Below are 21,747 nucleotides of genomic sequence, written 5' to 3'. Positions count from 1 at the left end.
TGGCGATGAACACTTTAGAGAGTCTCTCCGTGCATACGTATGTACATACGTACATCGTAGGCATTATTTTGACTTTAAACTGCAGACAATTGTAAGTTAATTATATTTTCAACGTTTCTTCACCTCTAGCATTACTCTTCCTCGATTCGCTTTTCCTATAATTACACACAGGTATATTGCTTTGGCAAACGGGGTCGACTCGAGTGTGATCGAAAAGTTTTTCACCACGTGCGCAAGGTGGGTAAAAATATTGGCAAAAAAAATTTACACAAGTGTTTTCCGAGACGGCGGTGCAATGCGGTGATAACGATATCGAGAAAAGGTGACAAAGAGAACGAGGGGAGTCGAAAATGAGACCAGACAATCGTAAAATAACAACGCGTGCCGCCGCCGCCGCCTTCTTCGCATTGCCAAAGAGGTAAACGGTCTTTGACGAACATCGCGGACGACGGCGTAAATAACAAACAGAGATGAATTAAAGAGCGCGAAGAAAGTACGGAGTGAAAGAAAAGAAAAGACAAGGTGAGGAAATCGAATACTACAAGTCTATTAAGAAAAAAGAATGAAGAAGAAAAAGGAAACGACAGACTCGGATGAATAATTAAATAAATAATGTACATAAGATTACCTGTGTACGTGAACGTAATATATACGCAAAGATACAATCGAAAAGCTCAACTTGCAATGTGTAATATATAGGTATATAATGTATACAGATATGTACAGTTTTCTCTTGATCTTTTCTGGTGAGAGGGAAAAAATAAATAAAAATGATTAAAACAAAAAAAAAAAAAAAAAAAAAAAAAAAACCGAACGGGAAAGGGAAAAAAAGGTCAAGGTACCGTTTTGGGTCCCTCCGCGCAGACGGACCGAGAGACGCGATCTATGCCGCCCAATTTTCTATGCATCTACGCCCAACCCTTTCATTCTTTCTTTCTTTCTTTCTTTCTTTCTTTCTTTGGCTCATTTACGACAGGCGGCTACCGTCTGACTTCCAGCTCGGTTTCCCCTTTTTCCTTCCATATACAAATAAATAGATACATATGTATATACGCATATATATATATATATATATATAAAACCATACAGACGCGCATTATATATTCAGAGTTGCATTAAGCTTGTATCGTATATATATGCACACACCTTCACCTGCATGCACAAGTATTATCAACACACGAGGTAACGACCAAGAACTTTCAACTGCGTCCCACCAACTGCAGCGATTTCCGGTACTGAAATCATCGTCCAATTTCATCTTTCCCTTGACGTTACGTAAGTGTATAATTTAATCTTGCGGCGGTGATTTAATTTTTTATTATAAGAATAAAAAATTTTAAAACCGAACGAATGAAAGAGTAACGTGAATTAAAAATTACGATGAATGGAAAAAAAAGTACACAAGGTTCTTAAAATTTTTGAGTATCAAACGCGTCGTAGCAAAATTGAAAAAAAAAAACAAAAAAAAAAAATTAATATTTTCAAAAACTAATTGCAAAGTAGTTTTTCGAAGAAATTTTAATTTTCATACCCTGTAACGGAACTTCGGTGTAAAAGAAGCGAGAATTTCATAAGATATAATAATCACATAATCGACGTACGAAGATGGGTAAAATGAAGTACAAGTTGATTGGATCCCGTAAAGTGGAGAAACAACAATTTTTACTGCCAAAAAAAATTAATTTCGCTTCTACCCATATTAAAGGTTTAATCTCATATGCTTTTACATATACATCGATACCTACACACACATATATATATATACACATTCATACACGTTATGGGGGAAGAGACCTTTGAAGAAAGAAAAAATAAAAAAATTCGTTTCACGTGTACATTATAAGTAGGTATGCGTATCACAGTATAAATAGTTTACGGTGTGACTGAATAGGAAAATGGCTAGGTGAAAAATTTTACGAATTTTCTATTCCCGTAACCTCCTCGAAAGATTAAAATTCGCTCGAAACTTTCTCCACCCTCTTTCTTTCTCTCAATCCGTAAAGCGCTTCTTTCTCGCACTGTTGCGCTAAAATGTGTGAACTCCCAACCATGCATGTAACTGACATACACGAGACAAACACACACACACACAATAGTGTGCATTGTCAAGTAGGTACACAGCTATGGTTTCGTCCGTCCAATTTTCTTGCGGGTGAAATGTGTGTGTGTGTGTGTGTGTGTGTGTGTGTGTGTGTGTGTGTGTGTGTGTGTGTGTGTGTGTGTGTGTGTGTGTGTGATACATATACACAGCAGGTCTGGTTGCCGCAGCCTTGACTTCTCACCCCGAAATTGGCCATTCCGCTTTCGACGGGAATTAGGAAAAGTGAAAAGTGGCCGACGACCCACGGTTTTCCGGGTTTTGTCCCTCGCTCGTCCCGCCCGCACTTTCACCCCCTTTCTCCGTCAACTGACCGTCGCACTATTTCCGTTTCTTTTTTGTATTCTCATTGTCGTTCTTCTTGGGAGGTCCACGCGTAGCGGAAGAATAATACGAAAAGGAAAGGGGTATAAAAAAAAAATCGAAAGGCTTAAACGTCGAAGAGAGACTGGTAGAGTATTCAGGAATAAGTGCGGAGCGAAGAAAAAAAGTCCCTGACCAACCAAAAAATTCCCTGACATTTCCCTGACATACGATATTCCCTGACATTTCCCGGTTTTCCCGGTTTTCCAGACGGGTGGCCACCCTGGAATACTACAAAGGTTTAGAAGAGCATTAGTGCCGTACATCAAAAGTAGCGAGAGAGAGAGAGAGAGAGAGAGAGTCAGGATAGTAGTAAATAAATAATAGTGAAAAAAAACGTTATAGATTAAGAACCTTAATATAAATTATACTTCAGAGTTGTAACCTACAATGTAGCTACTGAAGCTAAATAAACTACATCAATCAATCAATCTTTCGCTAGACGTCGAACTCTTTATACACGCATATGATACGTGGCGTTTAGCAGTGGCCGACCGGCAACAGGGAGCTTCGAGATAGATGTCGAAGACGAAAAAAGATTTTTAATTTTAGCGGGGTTGAGGCAGGTCAAACCCTGCAATGTCGCAAGATTTATCAGCTGAATATAAATGCGGGTGCCGTGCGTGTCTCTATGTATAATACGATATGTGTGATATTCGATTTCCAGAGAAAGAGAAATAACGATGAGGGAGGGAGGAATGGGAGAAGGGAGGAAGATAGAGAGAGAGAGACGAGAGAGACAGAGATAGCAAATGAAGGACTTGACGAGAAGTGAACGCGGCGACGATCCGCGACAAACAAGATAAAATACAGATTGTACGCAACGAGCGAATAAAAAAACAACGAACGTGTATTTTATACATTACATATACTGTATATAATGGAAAATAGAATATGACAAAGATGATAGAGATGGATAGATAGAAGGAGAATGAGAGAGAGAGAGAGAGAGAGAATCCTTGATCTAATCGGTTCGGTGGAACATTTTTCTCTCTTTCTCTCTCTCTCTCTCTCTCTCTCTCACTCCGTTTTTCCGTCATTTTTCTACCTTCACGGATCATTTCGACTCGTCTTTTCCTCGTGTATATATGCCCATGTACATACATATACACATGTATATGTACGTATGTATTAATAGGTATCGTAACATGTACGATCCTCCCTCCCTCTCTTTCTTTCTTTCTTTCTTTCTTTCTCTCTTTCTCTCTCCCCGCGTACACAGCGTATTGCTGGTACTGGTATTGGGTCTCTCGACCTTCGCAAGGTGCCTTGCGTAATATTTTTATCTCCGAAATTACATCCTCGCTTTCTGCCCGCTTTAACTCGACGCTCTTACTCGTTCAGCCCAATGGCTGCGGCATTCGTGCATACATACATCATACATACATACATACGTACGTACGTAACACGCGTGAGTATCAATTTATATTTTCTGTAAACCTTACATTATAAACGTCAAACTGTTGCTGCGGTATGCATGTACATTATTATGTTACGTATAGGTATGTCATCTTTATGTTGTGAAAGGTTGTACGAGATTACGATGAGAAAAATAAAAAAAAAACTAATCAATCCCCGAGCCCTCGCTTCCATTCGCGTACTATTGTACGTACATTATAATACGTATTATATTACACAACGGTGTTTGTAGCGACAATGCGAAAAGCGTAGGAATCATTATTTATACACACACAAAGCGTCTAAATCTCCCCGCTAAACAATTTCGGCACAGTTTCGTGATCTCACGATGTTATATATTAATACTAATAATAATATTGATAATAATGATAATAATAACAACAATAATAATCATGTTGTGAACGTGATTGCGCTTCATTCTTTTTCTTCGTTTCTTCCTCCTTGCTTCGTATAATAATCATCATCTCCTATTGTACACGCAGCAGAGGGTGTGAATGGGGGGCGGCTAAAAACGGTGGGGGGGTAGAGAAAGATTAAAAAACGCGTGTCACGTTTTATCTTATCCAAATTAGACCCGACTCTCGATCCTCCCCCTACCTATTTCTTTTCCTACACAAAACTACCTCGCCGAAGCCAACCTGAAGAAAGCTAAAGAAAGTTTTTCAATATGATCGGTTTCGGTTACTCTCTTCAATTTTTGATACGACAAATTCACGAACTGACGACACGTCCCTCCTACACCCTCCTTACATGCTTGCGTTTCATACATACGCAAACGAATCAAGCAATTAAATTCCATCCTTTCCTCTCAATGACGACGAACGGTTAAATTTTTGTTCGCAAAACGACAATACCGACGAATAATTACCACCTTTCTTCGCATTCCGCGATGAGATATGGTAAAAGATAAAGAAAGATAAAGAAAGAAAGAAAGAAAGAAAGAAAGAAAGAGAGAAAAAGAAAAACGTTAACGCCGTGCATTCGTTTTTCTCTTTATCTTTATTTTAATTATAATTTTTGGGGGAGTGAAATCAATGCGAAAGATCGTGACTCACGGTATCGCCTCATGAGGTTCTTCTTGTAGGGTTTCGTGCCGGGAGGCCTGGACCTCGACCTGGTGCCGGTAGAGTTCTTCTGGTTATTGTCCGAGCAGGAATCATCCGAGTCCTCGGAGCAGGTCCTTTCGCCCTGAGACGAATACTCGGCGACATTGCCCTGAAGTCTAAGGGCGGCCGGTTCGTCGACGTCTTTGACTTCCGGTTCGAATAGGTCGGCCGACTCCTGCTCGTTTTCGAACTCCGGATAGTCGCCAACCCTGACGCTCAGGTCGAGCGGCTGGTCCTCGAGCATTGCGGCGATGCTTCTCTCGCAAAAAGTCACCGGATAATCTCCCGCCCGCGATCTCCTCTCCTTTCCTTTTCTTTCCCTCCTCCGTTTCTTTTCTCTTCTCTTCTTCTTTCCCCCCTCTATTCGCCGCTTAACGCGCGATTCATTTTCTTCCTTGGTCACAACACTCTCCTCTTCCTTGCTTACCGTTTCTGGCGCTTATAATGGACCAATTACTTGTACCTGTCTTTTGTCTATCTATTTACGTATATGTATATATATATATATATATATATATCTGTATATATCTACCTATCTATCTATCTACCTTACCGCACACCCGCTGCACACACATCCGCACACACATTTGGACGATTGACGAGATAGAAACAACGTCGCATGACGATCGGGAAACGATTCGAAAGAAGAAACTTGTTATATACATATATTAATATATGTACGCATATGTATCTTTTCGATCTTTCAAGTGTTAAAATCTTCTTTTCTTGACGAAAATTTCTAGGTTCGTTGATAATGTATTGTGCGTATAAGTGACACTGATATCTCACAACACTTCGCTTGTCTTTTCGTTTTGGTTAGTCGTTGTAGTTATTGTTGTTTTTCTTCAAAAAAAATCTCATCGAAACTTGGTCGATATATATCTATGTGACACTTGTTTGACTGTCGCAGCAGCACGTGGACACCTCCGACCCGTTTATCTCGATTTTTCCACGTTGGTACGTCGACGGTGTGAAATATTCCTCGTCACGTGGGCGGCGTTTTCCGTACTTTCGGTGTTTGTGTTATTCGCCGTATTTGCCTTCGCCGGGACCGCGGCCAAATAATAAACAAACAAACAACAACAACAACGAGATGACTAGTATAATCTCTCGCCGTATAATTTCAACAATTTCACTTTTAACTCCTTCAATAATCCGTCGTCCTCGATCGACAACAGCGATATTATTACGGTAACATAAAAACCCACCAACAACATCAACACCAACAGCAACAACACATACACAAAACTATATCTTTCTCTCCCGCCCCCCCCCCCCAGACCCCACCGCCGCCGCCCCCCGCCCCACCGTTTATCTCGATTCGACCGTGATTTCTATTAACCTCAACATCCGCGTACACAGATCACAGTGTTTTTATCAATTTTCCTTCCCCTTTCTCGGTACAATTGAACCGGTAAGAACGAACTGAGCGCTTCTGGGATCGACCGAGATTGAAACGAAGCAACAACGATTAAGAAACCGATCACAAGGGGAGGGCGGGTTTATACTCGAATCGATCGATCGGCCTCCGTTTCGTAGGTAAGGAAGAATCGCGAGTGCAGCGAGAATTGTTTCGCGTAAAAATTAAAACGTGTCCAACCGTGCGTTGCGATTCGCTCTTTCCGCCGTCCGTTCCTACTCCGTGCGTATATCTCTGAATCCTTGCGAAGCGGTTGCCGGTGGCACACTGACTGAGTCGCGACCTGGGACTCCGGGTCGGTTCGGCCCGCTAGGCTTGCGCCGCGCGCCATAGACGATGCGAAACCAAGAGTCGAACGGTTCGGGCGTCTCCGGCGCTCTTCGCGCCCCCCACCGCCCGACCGGCTAGACAGTAGGCACCTAGAGACGAAAAGCGATGCTTACCCTACCGCAACATCGCCCGTTCCAATTGAAAGGAAGCTATTTTCCGTCTATTGGGATAGGACAACCGGCCCCTCCTCCCTCCTCTCTCTCTACCCCCCGCCCCCCACCCCGCCCCCTCCCGCGCGCCTTCCCTCCCTCCTTCCGCCGCGAATCGCGCCCTCAGCCACGGTGTACAGGCGCGATGCGTGCGTGACGGATTTGTATCCCCTATCGGCATAGACTATGATATGATGGATTGCGGTGTGCGGTTTGCTATCTCGTCGTTGTTTCGATGCCCGCCGATGTATGTTTGATATCGAGCATACCGAGATCCGTATCAGGATTACGCCGATTACGATAACCGAAATAAAACTAGGTTACGGCGGATCGGCCGAAGGATATTTCCGGCTTTTGTACAGTCCGGCCGAAATTCATAACGAAACGCGAAACGACACGTTGGTTTCTTTGAAAACACACCGAGTTTCACCCTTGTATTATAATATACCCACAAACACTAGCTCTTACCGAGAACATGAGTTGAAAACGTTGAATTTTAGATACAAACACCCCGTTGTTATCACGCGCCAAGAGAAATTACATTGTTCGACTGATTTTTGTTTTTCTTTTTCGTTTATTTTTATTTTTTATTTTTTTTTTTTTTTATCACCAAAAATCACCCGATATGTAATTGAATCCAATACACGGTTCGTTTTGTTCAAAATTTTCATTTCTTTTGTACGATCGCTGCGCAATTTACGATCGACAAACTTACGATTCGGCAACATTCAGTCATTATTCTTATCCAAAATCTATCAACTTACAACGATTTGCAGTGAATTTCTTTGCTAATAAAACGACCTCCGTATGCTTATGATAATCGGGCAAGCAGGGCGAATTTTTAAAAAACACAATTATTTCAAAACAACATAATACCGCCTATTGTTTGTTATAATCATGTGTTTACGTATAGCGTTAAAACCTGGTGTTTTAACAATTTTTTTTTTTCATACGCGATGATCTTTTTTGCTAGATGTAACCATGTGATTGATTGGCTTCGTGTAGGTATACTTTTGAAAGACTTGGTTCACCGCGACTAGTTTTTTCTTTTTATTTGGAGAGGGAGGGGGGGGGGGGGGGTCAACATGATAATGCACACATAAAGTACAAGTTCCATATACCTATACGTCTACAAAGCACCGTCTATACAGCTTTAAAGGCTTTCGGCTCGCCATTACACGGATCGATAATTTCAAGCTCACGGAATCCGGTTGTGGAGCAACAACTTTATAACGTGCAAAAAAATCGGAGCTCGACTCGCGTATAACTGCACGCGCGAAATTTTTACAATCTTATCGCAAAATCGGCGGTCTTTGATACTATGATGATGCACTAATATGTGCGTAATAGTAATACGTGTACCTTGTACGCGAAACGAACCGTGGCGAAAAATCCATAGAGGGGAATTTCCCGGCTGTTTTGTCACTGAAAAATTAGTTTTCAACAACTCGCAGAAAAAAAGTTGATTAAAAGTTAATCGACACACCACCGTCTTCTTCTATATTCATTTCTACCCACATTTACAAATATATATTATACATATAATTACGCGTATGTTTGTCTAAATGTTTTGCTTTTTTCCAGTTTCGTATAATATCTATACATATGTATTTATTATATGTAGAGGCATACATATAATAAATACAATATGAGCCACGCGCGGTTTGTTTCACCTCGTTTACCAGACGACTTCATCGTCTGCGAGAATCGCAAATCTTACGAAATATATATATATATATACACACGTACACGTATATACCGCATGGAGATAGAAAACCTGGTATTTCTTATCAGAACCTGGAAACACGCGGGGTACAAACGTAAGATGATGTCTTCAGTCGCCACAGTCACGTATAAGCGTCAAGTATAATAAGTTATGAGTGTACAAAAACGTTACAGAAATCCCATCGTCAATTAAACAATAATACACGTACAATTTATATCCTATATTACAGAAACACCAAAACAATAGATCATATCCTGCATGTGAAAGGAAACTTTTATACATCAACGATTCGTACATATTACACCGATTATAAACTCTGTTGGAAAGAACGAAACAAGCAGAGGAAGAAACGGTGAAAAATAATGAACAAAAATTGGAGAAAATCGCAAAATTTGAACCTGATATATACATAAGAAATGTTTATAAATGTCGCGGGTAAAATTGCAGCCATTTCTACAATTTCGCGTATTCTTACTCACGTACGAACATGCGTTTACAAAGAGTTGTGTACAGTGTCGTACACCACGGGCAGTGGTTATATGGAACGAGGAAGAAAGTGCAGCGGCATGACTGAGAGAGGCGAAGGAAAAGACGCAGTCACTGCAATTCTAGGCGTAACGTGCGTATCTGCAGGCTTGTCGCTCTCTCCGTCTCTCCAATTTCTCTCTCCGCCGGGAGTTTTATCAGTTTACCGCATACCGCAACAAGAATTATTCGATCGGACGACAAATACGATTCGGTTACGCGACATGTTGCCGCATAGCTACAATGCGATAATTCATAAATATAATCCCAAAACTCCGCGCACTCAAAATCCTCTAAAAATAGGTCTCGTTTTAGTATCATTATTATTGTTGTTGTTGTTGTTATTATTATTGTTATTGCAACCATCTCGGATACATTAGCCGACGATTCAGGCCGCGACTAACGCTTAAAACTTTTCCTCAGACGAACAACAACGTGGTTTCTCTGATCTTTCTCTCCCCTTCCCTTTTCTTCTAAAATTATATCATATACATTCATATTATTTCTTTCTTGGCCTATGGTAATAACAAAGAGAGCGCGTCAGTCCATGGCGGCTGTGCAAGGTGGTTATCCAGCGAGTATCGAAGAAAATTTCATATACAACGACTTGACTACTACTTTGTAGATTTTGACAGGAGGTAGTAGGATAGAAAATAGGATTTGCGGCATGTGCGCAAAAACTAACAATTTGGTAATTACTACGTTTATAACTTAGTGTTGTTATCATTCCTGTTGTTGCGGTGGTGGTAATTAAGCTTCTGTAAATATTTATATATTATTATTGTTGTTATTATTGCTGTTTATAACAACAGTAACTGATATTCGCGCACGTGTAGACCGTATACTTGTTATGCGTAAGTATGTACAGTAAGTTGTACACCATAACCGTGCCAAGGCGGAAATATTTATCTGTCACGCGAATATTTGCATAGAATGTTACAAGTATAATAATAAGTGACGAACAAGGCCACGTGAGAGGAAATTTGCGAAGAATTATTAGGTATACTTTATACTATTATTTATAATTTTCCCAGTGGTTACACTAGGTTTTTCTTCTTTTCTATACTTATATAATCACGTCCTTTCCTTACACTATGCACAAAATCGATATAATCATACAACGATCGATTATCGACGATCATTGTATTTCTAATATTTACGTGAACGGAAGCACTGCGCTGTGTTTCGGATGTAATAATTGAAAAAACCGGAAGATTAAGCCTATAATATGTAGATACAAAGATACATCGTACGCCTATACCGATTTCGATATTTCAAAATAATTATAACAATCTTTGCGTCGTAGATAAATACACGAATATATTTATATTTATTTATCGTTACAACATACACGACGATGATGAGCAATCGTTCGTTTTTATTATCCTCACGTTTATTATACCTGCACCACGGTTTACGATATAAAACTATCAAGTTACACTACATACGTGTCGTGTGTTTATTACACCTGTGTTAGAGACATCGCACCATATAAAATATCTACACTTATAATAACCATGCGCGTTACGAGAAATTTCTAATTAATAATATGCAATATTCTTACTCTACTCCGTGTACAATTCTTTTCATTTTTTCTCAAATTTAAAATCTCCTCCGACGTTTGTGTACGATTATAAATTATCCGAGCGGTAAAATAATGGAATCAAATGAGAAATAACAAACAAATCCGACATGTAGGGAATCCAGTACGCAAGTATAATAATAGTAGTATTAATAGTAACACCGGACGCAGGATGCGTTTTTCATTATTTCATATGCATGCATAAACATTATAGGCACATATATATATTAGACTGTTTCAAAATAAATCGATAATTTTTTTTTTTTTTTTGCTTTACACAATCTTAAACTATACTTGGACATCAAAAAATAATCCTCGCGAAAGGAGAGGCCGGTCCTTCAAGATTTAGAGGTGTCTCTTTTGTCTTTTTTTATTTCGTTAATACGTAAATAATTAATTTGCACGGATGGAACAAACATTTTTTTTGTCCTAAAATGATGAATATATTCCAAACTTATGTAATACTGAATATACTAGAAAAAACCATCTTGATGATCGCAGCAACCATTATCGGTCGATATATACGTCGATAAATGCAAAAAACAAAAAAAAAATACAAGAATCTCCGTAAAAATGTATTTTTTATTATCGTCAATAATCTTCAATGAATACATTCATTGATACGCTGTTACGATAATCATTTTCGGCTGCAAAAAACTTGACTTATTGCAATTGGGGTATTTTTTTCTATGGTCTTGAACTATTTCGAACAAATATTGTTTTTGTTCCTCATTTTTAGTTAACAAATTATTATATTCCTTGACAAGGGCTACTCCACGTTCAGCTGAATCATTTACTACTTTCATTTGTGAGAAAACCATTAAGCACGTTTGAAAGCTTTCGGTAGATTCCCATTGTATGAGAGGCTCATCCAGGAAATCACGGGGAAATTCACATTGTTGAAATAGGCGCCTCGATTTTTGATTGATGAAATGACTTATGTCAATTTCATGCAAGTTTTTTGTAGCCGAAAATGATTATCGTAACAGCGTATCCATGAATGTATTCATTGCGGATTATTGACGATAATAAAAAATTCATTTTTACGGAGATTCTTGTACTTTTTTTTGTTTTTTGCATTTATCGACGTATATATTGACCGATAATGGTTGCTGCGATCATCAAGATCGTTTTTTCTAGTATATTCAGTACTTATACATAGGTTTAGAATATATTCATCATTTTAGGACAAGAAAAACGTTTGTTCCATCCATGCAAATTAATTATTTACCTATTAACGAAATAAAAAAGACAAAGGTCCCATGAGACACCTCTAAATCTTGAAGGACCGGCCCCTCCTTTCGCGAGGATTATTTTTTGATGTCCAAGTATAGTTTAAGATTGTGTAAGGCAAAAAAAAAAAATTATCGATTTATTTTGAACAGTCTAATATATATACAACAAATATATGTACACATATATGTATGTATAATAATAAATACAGTGAGATCCGTGAAGTGCAATCTACCAAATCCATATGCAGTCGTCGTCGTCGTTTCGTTCTCGTTCTTGGTTCGTCGTTTAGTCGGGTTTGAAACTATATAAAGGGGGAAGTCAGAGTCCGAGTCGCGCGGGTGCGGCGGGGGGCAGTCCTTGGAGAGTTCGCTGCACCGGCTTTTGCCCCCCCCCCCCCCCCCCCGCCCCCCTCTTCGTTAGCCACCACTCTTCCTTCTTCTTTCCCGCCGGCGTTGCAGCAGCAGCCGCAGCAGGCGTCTCGGACGCCGGCCACTATGCAACTGTATACTTACACATATATGTATGCCTGTATACCTATGTATCTCATACATACGTAAGTTGCTGATCGGCGTTTCCCTGTGTATAATGTATATATGTACCTAGTTATAACTGCTATATGGTACAGAATAAACTACTGGACGTATATCGGTATCGAGTGTCGTATATGTTAGATATATGTATATGTTGTATATACATACATATAGCTTTGATATGCAGTCGGAGGTTTGTTATTACAAATGAATTGGTACAACTGCACTGATTTGTGGCATTCGGACTTCGCACCGTTTACTTTTTATTTATTTATTTTTTTCTTCACCCGAAGTTAATTGGTTAGACATAACAAGAAGAGTTTCGGACCAATATTCGTAGAGCAAGATTTCAATGAAATCGGCCACCAGAGCGGAGACATCCCCTGTCCTTAAAAATTCTAAAAAAAGGTATTTGTCTTGGCTAAGTGTCGGCAAAATGCCGGTATAGGAATCTGTGCTCGCAACAACGTTCCGTCACAAGACATCATCCTCACCTCAAGGGTGGCATACAAGGTGGTGTACATACGTGTATGTATGCACTGTACAGATACCATGTATGCATATATTGTATCGTAATCACGGATCCAACCTAGGCTAACTTTAGCGCGCGTTATTGGACGGCGTGTGACGATGATGATGATTAAGGGGTCGCGTGACGTCACTCGTTAACACCGGCGTGCGTGCTTACGATGGACGCAGAGTTGGTGCAGAAAAGCGAGCTGATTGTGAGCCGATATAATTGCGCAGGGAATGCGGTAGATACGTTGTACACGTGGTGTACGACGAAACATGTATATACGGGGCTTTCCCCCATTTCGAAGACGAATTTTTCATTTGTCTTACTTTTATTTACACGACCGTGTCAACGATTAAATACTGGGGAGAAAAAGTATCGAACGTGTAATTTTATCACAGGATCTAACCGATGAACTACTCTCGGTTTCACATAACGCGCATTTTCTTTCATTGTTGGAAAATGGCTATGGAGAAAAAAAAAAAGAACAAGGTTCAAACTGAGTGTTTCGTAATGGGATTCTAAATTTCATCGAAAAACATTTTAATACCGAATGGTACGAAGATATATTTAATTTCCAAACCGAAGACTAATTGCGAGGTTACGCATCGTGATTTATGCACGCACAATCTTGATGAGAATTGAAAGAATTGCAGATTTTGTGGCAGTGAAATAATTTTGAAATCAGTTTTCTACGATAAGTAAGCAACTAAATTGACAAGTGTTATTGGCTTTGTTCTAATATTAAAAAATTCATCAAACGTACAGTCAAGTCAAAGAGCTGTGCAGGCGGAAATACGATAGAACAGAGGTTTGAAAGTGCAACCAAAATTAAATTTAATTGAAACAAAATTCCATCGACACTAAAGCAAAATTAAAAGGTGATAAATTTCAATTATCAATAACACGATTATTCATGATTTTGAAGAGATCCCATCACCGAATTATTTCTGTGATAAAAAAAATCCTATCGTTCGCAGAATTTCAATGATCTTGTAGCCGATCATTTTATTTGCGAATGAATTGTCTTCAAGTCTAAAAAATCGGATCCACGATAACGATGGAGTATATATTTTATCGCGTAATTGCAGGTTGGCTTTTTAAACGCTAATAACAATATCGTTGATAAAATTTTATCTTCCGTTAGTATCTTTTCTTGACCAGTAGCGAATAAATTTGATATTTTTCACTGTTAGAAAAGATGAACACCGTTAATCTCCTCGAATGGTTATCCTCCCACTTTCGAACCTTGGTCGGGTGGCATATATTTCCGCACCGTTTCCACCTCACCGAACGGACTTGTACCGTGCGACGTTCGGTAGATGACGATCGTTGAGGCATCGGCGTTGCGGATAAGCGCGATTCGAGAAAGTGTAAATAGCACAGAGACGCCTTCGCGCCGATCTCCGGTGCACGTGCGTTCTACGTTACAAGTCTCTGTGTGGACGTAATACGGCTAGCCATGGCCTAGATAGAACGCGGCGGCGTGCCGGTTTTCAGCCAGTGGGTGCAGTCTGCCGGTGCATCGGCGCGAAGATAAACTCGCGGTAAAACCGCAAAGAAAAGGGGAAAAGAAAACACGCCGCAATCCCCACTTTACAAATTATTCGACGGCTGCTTAGACGGACACGTACGTTAGCCGTATACGATCTTTTCTCCGTTTAACAAGTGAAACGAAAGTCAACCCCCTGCCCCAATTAACACACGCGTCGCGCGCACTTTGGTACCGAATATTTCTATTAATTTTTCACATACCTACGCCGATTTCAATTTTCCTGATTTCCCGCTTCATTGTCGTATTTTTATTTTTTTCATTTTTTTTTTTTTCTATTTTCTTTTCTCTTTAGCGGATTTTTCTAAAATTGTTAATTCATCTCGTTTCGTCGACTTCTAATTCCAGATTCACCTCTTTTATTATACACATACATTGTAACGCATCGTATACAACTGATTGGTTTTTTAATAATATATTCAACGTATGTATAAGATGATGCAATAAAATCGCTGTTATGAGGTAATATATAAGAGGCCAAGCTGTGAATATATATAAACGTCTGTGTACATGTATGGCGGACAATGTGACGTCATTATTAACGAGTCGGCCTAAAACGCCTATATATTACACAACCCAAGACCTACACACGTACACAATTTCTCATATCATATTCTTAGTTCCTCAGACTACGTACATGACAATATGTCCATACCTACGGATGTCGGATAAATGGCATCGATTATATATATATATATATATATATACACACACACATGCACAAACCTGATGGAAAGCCGCGCTTTGAAACGCAAAGAACTTTCTTCTCTGGCTACGCATGTGCGTGTATACATACACGCGCACAGGTATCGTAATACAATGAAAAGTGTAAAACAATCAACGAGTTGCAAAGTCTATGATTACCTTTAATAAAAGATTGATGCGTATGTGATCGTTAATCGGCGATCAGGTGAAACGGATACGTAAATACTGTACGAGCCGTCGTGTATAATAACAATAATAACAACGTTAGGCATACACATTATTACATACGATATTGAACGAGGATCGGCCGACACGTATGATCTGTTTTTCGAACAGGTTTTCGATTATTTCCATTTTTTTTTTTTTATTTTGGTCTCATTCTTCATTTCGTTACTGCCGAGTGTCGTGACGACTAAAGTGCGTTTGGAAAATACTGCGGACGAGGAGGGAGATGAGAAAGTTAGAAAATCAGCCTTATACGGCGTAGAGCGAAATTACAACCCGGTGGAGAATCTCGAACTTGCGAAACGGCGCGGTGCCGATCGTTTGCAACGAGAATCCAAGCGCAGGCTGACAGTGCACTGTATGCACCGTGCGGTACGATGTAAAGATGATAGGTGCACCGACGACTACTCGCTGAAACGACGATCGGGGCTGCCATGCACAAATATGTGTGTCAAGGCACGACCTGGATTTTCCTCCTCCTAGTTCTCTTCTCTCTCTTTTTCTCTCCCCCCTCCCACGCCCCTCGCGAGTTACACGAGAATATATATATATATATAAATTGCCAATACATATATATGTATACGTATGTATACATACAAGCACGCGCGCGCACACACGTGGATATGTAAAATATAACGCATGTGCAACGCGTTACACATTGTTTCTGCACGGCATAATTTATCAATGTAATAAATATATATATCCCTGCATACGTATATGAATAGGCATAAATAAACGCGTGTAAGCGTTACGGATTTCTAGCGTAAAAATCAATCACATGTGTACGGTTATTATACTTACAATTCAATTTCCTGTTTTAAATAAATTTCATTCTCTAAAAACAAAAGACAAAAAAAAAAAAAAAAAATAACCATCTCCGTTCTATAATGGATGATTAGAATGCATATCGTTGCCGGTTTGTAAGGAAATACCGGCGTTATTTACCCAAGTGAGGGACACGTGATATTCAGATAATGATGACTAATAATAATCAACGGAAAATTTTTATCGTCGCTACGGTAGCGTTATTGCACAATGCATACTGCAACATTGTAAGTATGGTATATGGGGCATTCCACGCCAACTCGACCGGTGTTTGGACCCCGATCGTCTCGAAATCATTTCAGGTGTTTTTCTAACATTTTACTCGGTAAAAAACTGGTCCTAATTTTGTATGAGATTTCTTTATCAAGCCTTCTTCATGTTTTATAAATTTTTGAAGTTGATTGAGAAAGCCCGTTCTTTAAATCTGAAAAAATTCTAAAACAAAAAAAAAAAAAAAATCCAACGGATGACATAAAACTGCCTCCAGTCCGTGCTCTATTTCTACGCACCCAACAAATATCGAATATTATGATGAAATTATTAAATCTGCCGCACTCCGTAAATACTTGATGAATCTGGTGAAACCGAACATTTACAAGTAAATTGATCCTTATTCGACGCTTAAGATTTGATCCGGTATTAATTTTGACTTTCAAAATTTTTAAATTCCGAATTGAGTAAAAAAAAAAAAAAAATACTAGGACATTTTTGAAAACAGGGGCCCGTTTTACGTCATCCACTGGATTTAAGTGCAAAAATTTATCAACAATAAACGGTTTGATGAAAAAATCTAAATAAAAATCAGTACGCGTTTATCACTGAGTAGAATGTTAGAAAAAAATCTGGAATGATTTCGAGACGGTCGGGTTCTAACGCAGGTCGAGTTGGCGTGGAATGCTCCATAAATATTACATTACATGAAAACGATGCTAAGTTATACACTACAATAATATACAATTACCACAATAATAAAGCCTGTAGAGTATAAACCTGTAGGGGAGAAAAGAAATTTCCGTATAGACGGATAGAAAGAGAAAGCAAAAGAGAGAAATAGAGAAGAGGAAAGAGAAGTTAACTTGTACCGAGGATTGGATTATACACCGATCATGCGAAGTAAATTTGTGTCGTAATAGAATGCATTGACCGAGTATAAGTTACCGTTGTACCGATCGTACGGTAATCGAATTATTTCATTATTACGATCATTACGATTATTCATATCCCCGTTACGTGAAAATCCTACAAGACAATAACGAATTTAACGTCAATAACCCGTGCTAAGTTACATAAATACCTACCCTTTCGGAAGTATAATATTATGAATTAAATATATAAGGTATACCAACAATTCGCGCGGAATCGTAAAGGTATGTCAGCAGAATTCGATAATACATTAATGTAATAAACCAATTCAATCCAATATTATATGGTACCTGTAACATGTATAATAATAGAACATACGAATATAAATATATAAATAAATATTCATATTGATACGAAGGCAAATAAAATCGACATTGAATACAACGAATAAGAAAAACAACAATTATATTCGGCGAACGATAAATCTGACCGCGTGAATGCGAAGAAGAAAAAATTTTTTTTTTTTTTTCAACAATATAAAATTTACAAAAAATCCCACCAACTACGCATACACCTATATCGTCTTGTAATAATTATCGGTTCAAATTCTCCCTTCTTACGATAACTTACTCATGAAAATGAAAATGCATGCACATCGTGCGTGCGTAATGTAAACTTTTGCCGCTTTCCATCTGTCTTCCATATATACATATACATAATCAATCCCGTGTATAAAATAACCTGTAAAATATATGGCCCAATTGTCGCGGGTTTGATAAAAACGGAGCGAGAAAAACACGAGGATAGACGAGTACCCGGGCGGAAAGACGGTTGTATTGATTAAAGTGCGTAGGTGCTGACCTACCCCTACCAGACATTTGGCGTCCTTCCACGACCTTCTGCAGCCGTGTCGTCGTCCTACCCCAACCAAACTCGGCGCGGAGCCATTCGGCCCGACAACCCCTAAGCAACCCCCACCCCCACCGACTCCGCCACCCCTCCACGCCCTTCTCCGTCTAGACTCGACCCCCCCCCCCCCTTTCTCTCTCTACCACGACCCTCCGCCGAACCAGCTAACCCAAGCAAAAACTCACTTTCGCTATTCGTCCTCTGTGTGCCTGTGTATCCTCCTCCTCCTCCTCCTCCTCCTCCTCCTCCTGATTCTGCTCCTGTTCCCATAATTTACAACGCCATTGGGGAAGACTCTCGACCCGGAGACCTCCTGACATAAGCCCCCCTCCTCCCGGACTATTCGCCATTTTCCTACTGACGGCTACCTAGTCGTCGTTACACGCTAATCAACCCTCTCAACGTCGGCGACACTCTCGTCCAGAGGTTAAGCCACGCTCTTGTGGTGATACATGCATAGACGTGACGCGCAATACATGTGCATTTTATATATTATACCTACGGTATGAATGCGCGCGAGTGTACGTGCGCAAAAAAAAAAAAAACAATTACGAACGAATCGGATTTTGAGATATTCAATGGATCGGCGATCGTCGTTTTATAAATAATAAATTTTAACGGTGAATTTGTTGAATTATTTTCAACGATCACGGTATACGTATGACAATGACGCGTGTTTAGCCGATTGAAAGCACCCAAGTCTTCGCTTTCTCGTATACATATGTGTAATGCACATGTGTATTAGGGTGGTTCGTTTTACAACGTTTCATTTTTTTTTTTAAAGTACTGTTCGAAAAATTTGTGATAAAAAAAAAAAAAAAAAAAAACAACTGTCGTAAAACCTGGAGAAGGTAGGAAAATATTTAGAGGTGGAAGAGTTTAGTTATCGAAAAATTTATAAGAGACCTTTTTTTTTGTATAAAATTCAGTTACCTATAAAAAATGTCCATCGGACATTCATGTATATTGCCTCGTTACTGAGCTATAAAATTCCGAAATAACCAAGATTATTTTCTAATGTTAATTACATGGAAAATGTATGATTGCGTTCAGGAACCTTTAAATATTAATATTGAGAGCTCGAATTAAAACGGGCGTCTTATTTCTTCTTCCTACAGAAGAAGAAAAAAAAAATACATGATGTTTTTGGATCAGTCTGTTATATATACCAGTTTACTTATCTTGTATCATGGACTAATTAACTTTAATTATTGGTAGAGACCTCTAAATATTTTCCCATCTCCTCCAGGTTTTACGGTAATTTTTTTTTCAACGTTGATAAATGAAACATTTTTCGACCAGCACCATAAAAAAGAAAAAACGTAAAAAAAACAAGCCACCCTATTCGGACCCCCTGAGCAGTTAATTATTTTTTTCGGCTTTTGAGCACCGTGTACAAGTTGTTTTGATCTATCGCGAACAAATTCATCATCGCATATCGCCATTGTTTGAAAATAAAAAAAAAAAAAAATTTCCGGGCTAGGCGACCTCCTCCATGAAATAGTAGAAAAAACAATATTTTTATTTTCTGAAACTTTTGTAGTATTTGATTTTACCCGAAGTACTCCATTTTCTTTAAAAATCGTTTTAAAAACGCTCAATTATAAAACTAGTGAACAAGACATTGTATTTTTTCGCAAATTTTACAAGTTACCCTGTATTAAAAATCAGCCGTTGCATTGAATTTTTTTTTTTTTTTAATAATTCGTTTCAATAAACAAACGAAGAAGAAAAAAAAAACCCTGATACATAAGACAGCGAAGAAGCTGCCTTTAATCAGCTAACACGTATCATTATCATATACCTATATATATATATATACATGTATATAAAAATGCACATATGGTGTAATCAATATCATTTTATATTCGGTTTCCTTTATCTCTTGGCTTTTTTATCATTCGCTTCTTGATGCTTGCTTTTGTTTTTTTGGTTTTAATTTATCTGTTTCTTTTTTTTTTTTTTTTTTAATACATTTACGACACGATTACACGTCTCGCGGCGATGCGGACAATTTCACGCATACGTACATATTGTACCTTATGTTTATTCAATATTACTTCTCGCATATAATAGGATATGAAAACGGCGTACACACACGCACGCACACGTTCACGTGGCTCAGGTCAAACGAGCCATCGACAATTATCTTGCAGGGCAACGTGCAACTCTGACACGGCAGCGTTCGTTCAATTTATTCGGACATCGTTCATTTTCTTTATTTATTTGTTATTCTCTTTCATTACTTTTATCACCATGCATTACAGACCTTTTTGCGCATACGCCTAATTATCAGTCAAAATACAAAGTATTTATATACTTTGATAATTATATTCGAGAATATGTGTACATATATATATATATATATATATATATATATGTACTACCGGTGCTACCTTTACGAATATACAAATGTATGTAGGTATGTATAATTTTTCGCCTCACGTTCCGATGCAGGATTGATTCTCATTGTCGGCTATACGGTACAGAATGAGACCAAATTTTAGCGATGAAAAATATTTCCTAAAAACGATTCAATACGTTGTTTCACTCAAAGTTTTACAACGAAGAATATGAATTTGCCACGCAATTGTAAGTTACAAAAATTACATTAATTTAACGGCGTCAATCGTTCCAATTATTTTTTTTTTCATCTCATATACACTACGGTATACATATTACACGCACGCGTTCGTAAAATTTATAAATTGTTACACTCGTCATACATCTTGTTATATATTATACACGTATAATGTGCCTAATGCGATGTTGGTATTCGACACAATTACGATGACCGAATGATTATTCTTCACCAACCGCAACATCGAAAACCGCGCAAGTCGCGAAAGAAACTTTCGTAAAAAAAAAAAAAAAAAAGAAAAAGAAATAATCTCCACCCCACGAATAAAAATTAAGAACCCAACCTATATTAAGTAACATGCGTGTAAAATTATCAACTTCGAATCATCCCTTAGTTCGGTATTCGTTTGAGCTTCGGGAATATCCTGCATTAATAATTCCGCCTCTCTCTCTCTCTCTCTCTCTCTCTCTCCCTCTGCCTATCTTCCTCCCTTTTCGGCGAGACGGTGATAGAAGAACAGCTGTCTAGGTGGGTGGGGTCAGGTTTAGGGGTCGCGGTCGAGGTCGACATCGGTTTCGTCGGTGTGCGTAGTGGGAGTCACGTTATACGTACGCGTCTATATAGGTATAATCCGAGGCGTGCCGAGGTTGGGGCTGGATTGCAGACAGGGCGTGGCCGTCCTTGAACCTGCCTGCTTATCGACCGAAGCCGTCTAATTTCCCGAGCTCCCTCCCCCCTCCTCGCCGGCGTCCCGGCGACGCCGCGTCCTGAACCCCCACCCCCACCCCCTCGACTTCGGTTAAGGTAGGTTAGGCTGGTACTCCCGCCTTCGAATATTACACCCCATCCCCGTCCCCCGTGAGATCGCG

General features: G+C 39.1%; 1 protein-coding gene across 6 annotated transcripts in view; it reads right to left on the bottom strand.

Annotated features, from left to right (window-relative positions):
* Eip74EF (Ecdysone-induced protein E74) overlaps positions 1–21,747 on the bottom strand; it is a 128,020-nt gene that overhangs the window by 37,753 nt on the left and 68,520 nt on the right. The window contains exon 1 of one of the 6 annotated variants that reach the window (XM_046624433.2): positions 4,936–6,233. The exons of the other annotated variants lie outside the window; for them this stretch is intronic. Coding sequence (XP_046480389.1) covers positions 4,936–5,230 — 295 coding nt within the window. The 5' untranslated portion in view covers positions 5,231–6,233. Of the gene's footprint in view, positions 1–4,935; positions 6,234–21,747 lie in introns of those variants that run through there. 6 annotated transcript variants of the gene reach the window in all.

This window comes from Neodiprion pinetum, chromosome 4 (assembly GCF_021155775.2).
Source record: "Neodiprion pinetum isolate iyNeoPine1 chromosome 4, iyNeoPine1.2, whole genome shotgun sequence".
NCBI lineage: Eukaryota > Metazoa > Arthropoda > Insecta > Hymenoptera > Diprionidae > Neodiprion > Neodiprion pinetum.
This window is presented reverse-complemented; position numbering and strand designations above follow the sequence as displayed.